Source organism: Rhincodon typus, chromosome 1 (assembly GCF_021869965.1).
Source record: "Rhincodon typus isolate 14 chromosome 1, sRhiTyp1.1, whole genome shotgun sequence".
Taxonomy (NCBI): Eukaryota; Metazoa; Chordata; class Chondrichthyes; order Orectolobiformes; family Rhincodontidae; genus Rhincodon; species Rhincodon typus.
In genome coordinates, this window is record NC_063332.1 from 47,371,774 (window position 1) to 47,383,194 (window position 11,421).

The window sequence follows — 11,421 nt, forward strand, 5'->3', positions numbered from 1 at the left end:
AACTTATCATCATTTTAAAAACCCTCTATTAGAGCAGCTTTATCATTTCAATAGCATGTACATCCTTTCCTTATGGGTGTAATTTCTCATCTCTCTCTCTTGCAAACTATTTTGTACTGTTCTTCCCATTCTCTAAAATGATTAGAATTGTACATACGGCTTTTCATTGTTGCTTGCTTGCTTATCTTGCAGCCTGGAACTAAAATGGTTGCTGCTGCCCGAGCTACAGTTCCTACAATTGGGGACCAGGCCTCAGCCATGCAACTGAGCCAATGTGCTAAGAACCTGGCAAACACTTTACAAGAGCTGCGAGCAGCTGCACAGAAGGTGAGTAAAATATTGATGATCTGTGTGAGTGTTAAGATTATAATTAACAACAACAAGAGGGTAGACTTCATCAGCTTCTCTGTGTGGTAGAGAACATTCTGCTCTGCTTCCATTATAAAATTTAGGGTAATGAGTCAAACAAAATCTATAGAAAGGAAAAATGACTACTTAGTTTGTGTGTGTATATATATGTACGTGTGTGTATGATGAATATGCATGGAATAAACAGGAAGCATGTTGTGAATAAGCTTAATAACCTCTAGTGTCAGAGCATACCTTACTTTTTCTCTACTTTAATTTTCTGCCTGTTTTTCATGTCATTTTGGTTAAAATACTTGAGTTGAATAATAGAAATCTATTGTCTTAGTATGCAGGTTACCTCCAGTAAATGTTAAAGTCAAAGAGATGCCAGTGAGCTTGAGCCATTTCAGGAGGTTTAGTTTTCATGAAGAGTATTATGAAATGAAATGGACAGAGTCTTCAAGATACTTAATATAGTTTGATGGAAGACTTTTTATATTCTTTTAAATCGATGAATAATGATTGACTGACTATGTATAACATGACAGTAAATTACTTTATCATTGGCAAAACTCTTTTTCTCCATATAGGCACAAGATGCCTGTGGTCCACTGGAAATAGACTCTTCCTTGAATCAGATCAGAACACTGGAGAAAGATCTGCAGGAAGCAAAAGCAAATGCAGCAGAAGGAAAGCTCAGACCCCTGCCTGGAGAAACGGTAACAAGACTAAGTTGATAAATGAAAATAAATGTTAATGAGTGCAGTTTGCTGTAGATATAGCTATATTTCTGCAATATTTCCATTGGTTCTTGCTTTCATATTTTGATTGCTTCCAAAGAAGAGGGCCTTGCTGAAATTTGAATATACTAAATTTTACCTCTGTCATTCACCTTTGAGCAGCATCCTTTTCCTGAGCTCTCTTGGTTATCTTTTATGATTACATCCCTGTAGGAGAGTATTTATTTATTTACTTACTTACTTAATTATTTCATGGGATGTGTATGTTACTAACAAGGTCACCTTTGTTGCCCTTGAGAGGGTGGTGGTGTGCTGCCACCTTGAATCGGTCTGAAGAAGGTGCATTTCAATTGAGGTGGGTGGTGGGGGGTTGAAAAAAATTTGTAATATTGTGTGCAAAAAATGGTGGTCAATGACATGCTAGAAAATTGTAAATCAGGTGTGAGTGTTAGGCACTTCAGAAAGATGAAAATAAAAGTGAATCATATGTTTGACTAAAATCAAAAATACATTGATTTAACTTTTCAACTACCATGATGCTTAAATGATTGTTTTTAGTCTTGCCATACTGCATGTTCAGGTTCTCTTATGACAAACATACTTGTGGCCCGAAACGTCAGCCTTCCTGCTCCTATGATGCTGCTTAGCCTGCTGTGTTCATCCAGCTCTACACCTTGTTATCTCAGATTTTCCAGCATCTGCAGTTCCTACTATCTTAGATAATAACTTGCTCCTATTTACACAGTTATAACCAGAAATAACTTTCTGTATTTACTGTTGGCAGCTGGAAAAGTGTTCGCAGGATTTGGGCAGTAGCACCAAGATGGTTGGTGCTTCCGTAGCTAAGCTACTGAGTGCAGTCACACAAGGAAATGAGAATTACACTGGTATGTTGGATTATTATAGAATATTGCAAGAAACTACTGACATAGTTCAAATATATAAATGTGTACAAGATTCTAAATGAGCTGGCAACTAAATATAGAATGTCATTCCAGTTACCAACTTAGAAGAGGATCTTTTCACCCTTCCAATATTGACTTTTTTTTTTAAAATCTGGCCCACTTTTTTTTCCCCAGCAGGATTTTAGAAACATGAAACACTTGAATATACATCATTTTTAATGTATAGTGTGTAATTTTTAGTGATTCTTTTATTGAAATTTTTCATTATTTTGGCTTGTTCAGTCTTGAGAAGTGGAGAAGGAAATACCGGTCAGAATATCTCGACTGACAAAGCTAGCTTTCTAAGCTATGCGCTGCATAGTAGTAACACTGAATTATATCATGCATAATGTCAGCAATTAGACTTTGTAGCATTAGTCCTCGGTGTAATTAAGGTAACAGAATACAATATTATACATCATATAAAATATTTTTCCTTGTAAAAGAATGCATCTGGATGCCACTTAAATTGATAAAGTTTAAATCTCTCCAATACCTGCATTTTATTTGTGGTGCCAAGATAAATGCTACAGTGCATCATTGCAGTGTTACCTTCATATTGTTTCCTTCCATTGGAACAATCATGTCCTCTTCATCATTGTAGTCATTTTATATGTGTAAATAATGCCTCTGGGTTCAATTCCCTCCCACTGCACTTAATTGCTATCCTCTGTAGGCCCCAAAACACCCCTGATCCCTCAACCTAGACTCTGCCAGAATTACTCTTTTCTAAGTGCTCGGTACTGTAACCTGAAAATGTGGCTTTTAGGTCTTTAAGTCCTCCATTTGCCAATTGCACCTTCAAGAGAACTCAGGTTGAACTGACTATAGCTCTGGGCAGGTCTTTCTCTTACAGCGAGCCTTTGCTGATCAGCACCTACAGAAATCAGTGCGAAGGAGCTGAAAAGTAAAATAAAGAAGGGGTGAGGCAAGATAAAGGGCCTAAATACAGAAAAGAAGACCAAGAATCACAGCCAAAAGACACAGCAAAGAGATTAGCTATGATAAGATGTCTTAGCCTCTTTCAACCTGGCTTTAAGTCTGCAATTGCAGCCAGGCTTTGGGCATGGCCACACCCAGCAGGAAAAGTAGATGATTGTTGCCCTGGAATTGCTCTGTGCATGAGGTCATCCTAGGATCTTGCAAGCATATTAAACCTGCTTTAAGTTTGTTAAGCCCCACCTGGCCTGTTGAAGGTGAGGTTGTGCTCGCCAACTGTTAGTCACAACTTCTCCTTTACAAATTTCTTCCATCTGATTTGCACAGGTACTCATAAATAAAATTCAAAAAATCTATTTCCCAAAAGACTTTGACTGCTATGAAATTCCTGATACCTATAACCATTTACATATTTCATGATAATATCAATTACTTACCTATGAATGTTTCCTTTGTGTCTCATTTGGATGTTTTTTGATATGGTCCTCAGTCTCCCTCAAAAGACCAGACTTGGAGTAGATTGGCTGCCCAGGCTTAGAATTCAGTTGGCAGAAGCTGCTTGAGTATCCCGCCAAGCTCTACAAAACTCAGGAACTGCCATTTGTATAATGCACTGTGAAGAAATACACATGCAACAGCATGCTTCCCTGAATTTTTTTTATAGGATGATAATATGCTTTTGTTTTTCCTAATTTTGCAAACCAAGAAACCATGGAGTAATAATTTTAGAACTTTTCTTTAGATCTTCAGTAGAAACTATTTTCAACTGATTTCTTTTTCTGAGGGAGAGGAGGGCAGTGGCTAAAGAGAGGTGATTACAGTATGTGCTTTGTTTTTGTTCATTTCAAGAATTTGAACGCATCAATTATTCAGGAAGAGTCATGTACACACGTTGAAAAACATTCTTCTTGTGACTGATCTGTTTTCTTCAAATTTTAATGAATATTTAAACTTAAACCATTTAAAAAATTGAAACTAAAGGTAACAAATTTTGTTGGCTTCAATCATGCCAACTTGTTTTACCACCTGGGAAATACCTCCCCCTCCCCTCCCCTCTCTCCCCTCCCTCCCTCCTGCAAATGTAATCACGCAAGCATTAATGAAAGGCAGGATTAAGCATGGATGGAATATCCTCACTTTGTACCCTTCCTAACAACCGTCCCTCTTCTCTGTACAGCCGAGGGTTTAGCATTTTAATTTTCTAAGGTTCCAAACGGTAGTATTTTTAAAAGTCTTCAAAAGCATTTGTTGTACCTTTAGACAGAATGTTATGCCTCTTCTGCGGTAAATTTGACCGGAGTGCATTTAATCAGGTAGGAGGGTGACACATGGATCCCTGCCCCTTCCCACCTCCATCTGATTAAGGCAGGGATAGCAGCAAGAATGGGGTTTGTTATGTGGGGAGCATGTCGAGCAAATCCAGTGCCTGATGAAGTAGAGGAGAGCCTGTGCTTAGATCCACCCCACTGTCCTTGCTGTTGACCTCCTCACCTCTATTCCTGAATGGTGCCTGGGTGCTTGAGTGGATGTAGTACTGGCAGTAGCCATGGCCTTTCTAATGGCGCTGCCTTCTGTACTTTGAGTACAGAGGAGTAATCAGCCTATGATTGGTCAGTAGCTCTTAGTAGGTGGGGCTTCTTTGGTGGACTTTGATTTCCAGTAGCTGGATCACCCTTGGCCTATCAAGTGTCATAGCAGCACAAAGGCCTTCTCTGGAAAGAGGTGATGCAAGGATCTCTCCAACCCTGTAACCAGCGTCACATCCTATATGGGGAAAAAACAGTGACTTGGTTCTATTAATATGACTGCTTCATTTATTTAGGGTTCTAGATGAAAATTTATTTTCTCAGGTGCTTGGAATGTACCAGTGAATAAATATATGCACTTTAGTCAATTTCTCTTCCCAAATTCATTTGTACAGTGTGCCTCTATCTCTATTTAGAACTGTTTTAACATAATAAATCTTGCCACCTGGTTATCTATAACTTCTCATTTCTGACAGAATGGGATATCCTGCACTATTACCTACTTGGTCATTCAAACTGTGGGAGGAAGTTGGAGGGTAAATCTCTGCTAAGCGTATGTTTATTACATGTCATCTCTGGTCTTCCACTTCCTTTCTGCAAGCCTTGTTTGTCAAGGTGAACAAAAATTGAGAAGTTTTATCAATTGATCATCTCAAGAAAATGACCTTTAGGTTGGTGCATCCTCTCGTAAAACAGATGTTCAGCCACTCAACCAAATTCGTTCATGATGGCAACTACCGATGTTAGCATATTGCCAACAGCTGTAACAATATGTGGAACTTCCAGGATTACTTTGCTTCCTGTTTATAAACCGGAAAAAGCTGCCCAAACTTGCTTGACAGGAAAGCAGTTTAATTACATCTTCCTGCTTCATCCTGCTGCAGGAAACTTCAATATTCAGAGGTATACTATGGAAGCACAAGAGGCTCTTAAAGACTGGCTGAAGTTAACTGAACTATTAGCTGTGAAATCAAGGGGTGTTCGCATGTTGTAATTTTTTTTTTGTTCATTTTATGCAAAACTGCACATGCTGCTAAATGAATAAACACATGCTAGTCAGCCATGCTGACCAAGAATAGTCACATTCATACAGCATAGAAACAGGCCCTTTGGCCCACCATGTCTGTGCTGACCACCAAACACTAAAGCTATATTAATCCCATTTACCTGCAGTTGGTCATTAGCCTACTATGCCCTGACATTTTAGGTACTCATCTAGATACTCCTTAAATGTTGCGAGGGTACCTGACCCCATCATCTTCTCAGGCAGCGTGTTCTATGTTTCAACCACCTTATGGATGAAAAAAAATTTTCCTCCGATCCCCTGTAAACCACTTGCTCTTCACCTTAAACTTATGCCCTCTGGTCTTAGATACATCTGCCATGGGGGAAAAAAAGGCTCTCTCAATCTACCCTGTCCATGCCTCTTATAATTTTGTATACCTCAATCAGATTCCTCCTCAGCCGTCTCTGCTCCATGGAAAAGAAACCCAGTCTCTCCTCATAACTGAGATTTGCCGTCCCAGACAACATACTGGTGAATCTCTTCTGCACCCTGTTCAGTGCAATCATGTCCTTCCGATATTGTGGCAACTAGAGCTCGATATAGTATTCTATTTTGTGGCATAACCAATGCTCTATAAAGTTGCAACAAGATTCCTGCTCCTATATTCTACTTCTCAGCTAATAAAGGCAAGCATCCCCTATGCCTTCTATATCACTCTATTTACCTTTGCTGACACCTTCAGGAATTTATGGACTTGTTCACTTTGTTCTTCAATACTTTCCCTGATTAGATCTCCCAAAATGCATCACCTCACATTTACTAGGATTAAATTCTATCTGCCATTGCTGTGCCCAATTTACCAGCTGCTCAATATCAGACTATCGCCTGAGACCATCCTCCTTGCTATCAACGCCTCTAATTTATGTGTCACCTACAAACTTACTAATTATACCTTCTACATTCACATCCACATTTTTAATGTACATGACAAACAGCAAAGGTCCCAGCACTGATCCCTGTGATACACAGCTGGTCACAGGCTGCCAATCACAAAAACAACCCTCCACCATCACCTTTTGCATCCTATTGTTGGCCAATTTTGTATTCAGTTTGCCAACTTGCTTTGGATCCTATGGGCTCTTACCTTTCGAACCAACCTTCCATGTGGGACCTTGTCAAAGGCCTTGCTGAAGTACATGTAACCCACATCAACTGCACTACTCTCATTATATTTAGTCACCTTTTCAAAAAACTCAATTGAATTAGTCTGACAGATCCCCCTCCATCAAATCCATGCTGATTATCCTTGATCAATCCTTGTCTTTCCACGTGTTGATTAATCTTGTCTGTTGGAATTTTTTTTCCCGTAAATACCCTACCATCACATGACCCTAACTGGTCTGTAATTACTGCCCTTCTTGAACAAACTCACCACATTAGCTATCCTCCAGACATCTGGCACTTCACCTGTGACCAGCAACGTATTAGAAAGGATGTACTTCGGAAGGTTGGTGCAGAATCTGGGCCGAATGGTCTCTTTCTGCACTGTGGATTCTGTGATTCTGTCTCCCCCAGAGACCCAATAATTTCCTTTCTTGCCTCCCATAGCAGCTGGGGATACGTCTCTAGGTTTTTAATGCACCTTTATGCCTGTTGAAACATTTAATACCTCCTCCTTATTAATCTTAACATCTCTCGAACCTCACCATCCCAACAGAAATCTCCAGCGGCAATGTCTTCTTCCTTTGTGAATGCACGTGAGAAGTATTCATTAAGATCTCATCCTCTTTTTCCAGGCATAGATTGCCCCTTTGCTATCTAATAAGCTCCACTCTTTCCCTGGTAATCTTCTTGCTCTTATAAAATGCCTTGGGGCTTTCCTTAATCCAGTCTGCCAAAGATTTATCTAATCTTTTCCAAGGCAGCAGTTTGCACAGTGGTGGGAGAAAAGGAGATGGAAAATAATCCTCAACTGACTTCATTCCAGGGCGGAGAAAAATATAAAATTGTTATTCGTGAAATGATTTCTGTTCCTGGTCAAAGAGCTGTACTGAAAGATGGGAGGGACAAGGGAGAAAATCATTGCTGGACCAGGATGAGGTGGTCAATACTAAAGTGAAAGATAAAGGGGAGCTGTTTTTTAAATTAGTCGCCCTTATCAAACAGATTTTCTTTTCTGAGAGTTGTGTGAATTTGGAATTCTCTCCCTCAGAAGCCAGCGGAGGTGGGGTCACTAAATATTTTTAAGGCAGAAGTCGATTGAATTCCTTGCCTGACAGAGTCTACGGTTACAAAGGATAGGTGGGAATGTGGAACTCCAAGGCATGAACCAATAAAACATGATATAATGGAATGGCTGAACAGGGTCGAGGGCCCAAAAAGTGTACTTCTGCTCCTATTTCCTATGATACTACAAGATTTGAGTTCTTCAAGTCTTCAATTTGACTGTGAAAGCCCACAGTTTGAGTATGCTACACTTGCTGATGAAGAATGGCTTTGAGTGTCAGAAGGCTTTTTGTGCATTAGTGGGCCCTAGAATGATTTAGGTACTTCAGGAAGAAAGGAGGAGGACATGTCCCTTCCAACATCAATGGAGCTGAAGTGGAGAGGGTCAAGTGTGTCAAGTTGCTTGGAATGACAATAACTGGCAATCTGTCCTGGACCTCCCGTGTAGATGCAATGGTCAAGAAGGCACAACAATGCCTCTTCTTCCTCAGGTGGCTTAAGAAATTTGGCATGTCCATGAGGACTCTCATCAACTTTTACAGGTGCACCATTGAAAGCATACTGTCCAGGTGCATAATGGTCTGATATAGCAACTGCTCTGCCCAGGAGTGTAAGAAACTATGGAAAATTTTTGTGCACAGCCCAGAACATCACGGAAGCCAACCTTCCATGTATGCACTCCATTTACACTTCTTGTTGCTGCAGAAAGGCAGCCAAAATCATCAAAGATCCCTCCCACCCTGGTAATGCTTTCTTCCAACCTCTTCTGTTGGGCAGAAGATACAGAAGCTTGAGCACGTGCGCTAACACGTTCAAGAACAGCCTTTTCTCTGCTGTTATTAGACTGCCGAATGGACCTTTCTAACTTCAAATAATGTTGATCTTGTTAATATTGATCTTGCTTTGTGCACCTCCTGTGCAGCCGTAACATTGTAAGCCTTGCTGTGTCTAAGCACCCTATGATCTGTGTCCTTGTTTGCTATGATCTGCCTGTACTGGTCGCAAAGCAAAACCTTTCATTGTACGTGTAACTACAATAAATCAAATCAAATACTGAAAAGGAGAAAATAAATATTGTGTGCTAATGTCTGTTTGTATTAAATGAACTCAGATGGAACTTAAAAGCAGAAAGTGCTGAAGAAACTCTGGTTTGGCGTTTCTGTGGAGACAGAAACAAGGTTTACATTTGAGTCTGATATGACACTGTGTTAACTATATGCTGCCAGAACTCCTGGGTTTCTGTAGCATTTTGTTTATATTTCAAATCCTCAGCATCTGCCAAACTTTGCTTTCATATAGAAATTAATGGTCTTTCTGGTGACATGGCTAATTTGAAAGCAGCAAATGTCAAATGAAATTGATGATAAATATGTGAGTTGTTTTGTAACTTCTGTTTCAGGATTGGCCTCAAGAGAAGTAGCTCAAGCCTTAAAAGCCCTTGGCTCAGCTGCACGTGGCGTTGCAGCCAATACTACTGACCCACAGGCCCAGAACGCGATGTTGGAATGCGCTGGTGATGTTATGGATAAATCCAGTAATCTAATTGAAGAGGCTCGAAAAGCTATGGCAAAGCCAGGTGATCCTGAAAACCAGCAAAGGCTGGCACAGGTTGGTGCAATTAGGCATTATTTCTTGATGCTGCCTTTGTCAGTATAACCAGACTGGTTTTAGTGGGTGAGAAATTCACACCAATACTTTCCTCAATAGCGATTAGATGCAGCATTCCCCTTAATTTTGTTTTCGTCTGTGGACCTCTAAGGTCTGTGTACAGCAGTGAATTCTGGAACGGGGAGTCAGTGTTGTGAGCAGCATCAGCCAGTCACCGTGCATGGAACCTTGCAGTGGCTGATTGGCCACCCAACTTAGAGAGAATGCAAATTAGATGTATTTGGGATGTTAGTTATTCGGACAAGTGGGGTGGAATATGGAAAAAGGTGGTTGTCACTGTCCTCTGTCCAATTCATATGAAGGGACAGGTGTGGGTCACTGGGCTCCTAAAGTCTGCTCCACCCCTTCAGGTTGTTTGTAACCTCAACTCCACATTCATACCTACCCCCTGTAGCTCTCATGCCCCCAGTTCTCCATCACCCCTTATCAGGAGTCAGGCTTAAAAAGACTCTGCTTCCACCACCTTCTGAGAAAGAGTTTCAAAGAGTCAAAACACTTTTTTTTTAATATACAGTTTTTCTCCTTATCAGTGTCATAAATATGTGACCCCTTATTTTTGAATGATGGCCCCAAGTTCCAGATTGTCCCTAAAGAGGGCACATCCTCTTCACTTCCACCCTGTCAAGATCCTTAATATTCTTCTCTGTTTCAAAAAAATCCCTCTTCTTAACTCAAGTGGATTTAACCATTGACTGTCCAACCTTGCTTCGTAAGAATATCTGCCCATTCCAGCATTAATCTAGAAAGCTGCTTTGAACTGCTTGCAATGCATTTATTCCATCCTTAATTATGGAGACCGATACTGCGCATAGTATTCCAAATGTTGTCTCATCAGTGCCTGTATAGCTAAGTATAAGCTCCCTACTTTTCTGTTTAATTCTCCTTGCAATAAACAATAATATTCTGTCAGCTTTCCTGATTTCTTGCTGTACCCGTACACTAACATTTTACGATATGTGCATTAGGACATTCTCATCCCTCTGCACCTTGGACCTTTGCAGTTTCCCATCTTTTTAATAATATGCTTTTTTTTATTCTTCCTACCAAACTGGGCAGATCCACACTTTCCCACATTATGCTCAATTTGTTAGATCTTTGCCTGGTCACTTAACCTGTCCATACCCTTGGTAGCCTCTTATACCGTGTTTTCAATTCTTTGTCTTCCCACCTTTGTGTGACCAACCAATTTCGCAACCAAATCTTCTGTCCCTTCATCAAAGTATCATTTAATTATAAAAATCTTTTTGACTTGATGCACAAGTAAACATATTCATCAGTTTATCTATTTTGAGCAGTCTATACTTTACGATAAATTCTGCCTTTTAAAAAAATTACAGGTGCTTTCAGGCATTTCGTATCTAATAGGTAAAAAGGTAGAAGCAGACCGTAGAGCTGCGCACTCATTAGAGAGATGACTGGTAGTGGTTTAATCTGAGGGTCACCATGCCTCAGGCGAGGGGTGAAGTTGAGAAGGAGAGTCTTTAATGGAGCTTCAGCCTAGGTGGGAATTCAGCCCATGCTTTTGGCATCACTCTGTATTGCAAACCAGCATCCAGCCAGCTGAACTAACCAATCACCATGTCTCATACTGAACTCTAAGTGTTTAATTCTTTTAAGATTGTTAGATTTTTGAAAAGGGCTTGCTATGCTTAGCAGAGTGGAATACTTTGTTGTATAAGTTAGTTGGACAGGTATATGTATAAGTGAGGTTTAGAGGGATATGGGCCAAATGTTAGCAATTCGGACTAATTTAGTTTAGGAAACCTGGTCAGCATGGAACAGTTGGACTGAAGGGATTGTTTCTGTACTGTATGACTTTGACTCCAGAAGACCTAGGCCAGCTGATCTGCTACTTTTCACTTGAGAAGCAAACAACTATCATGACTGGAGTCCCTAATCTGAACCAATTAATAAATCTATCCCTAACAGCAAACTCTGCAATGCAAATTATGTCTGATAAATAGGTTTAGGATTTAAATCTCCCATTAAGTCGCTCACATCTTCATATCATTCCATGGACCAGC

At 40.2% G+C, this 11,421-nt stretch overlaps 1 protein-coding gene across 1 annotated transcript in view; it reads left to right on the forward strand.

Annotated features, from left to right (window-relative positions):
* Positions 1-11,421, forward strand: part of LOC109915675 (talin-1) — a 116,283-nt gene that overhangs the window by 59,800 nt on the left and 45,062 nt on the right. The window contains exons 23-26 of the mRNA XM_048616649.1: positions 193-327; positions 939-1,067; positions 1,873-1,975; positions 9,129-9,351. Coding sequence (XP_048472606.1) covers positions 193-327; positions 939-1,067; positions 1,873-1,975; positions 9,129-9,351 — 590 coding nt within the window. The remainder of the gene's footprint in view (positions 1-192; positions 328-938; positions 1,068-1,872; positions 1,976-9,128; positions 9,352-11,421) is intronic.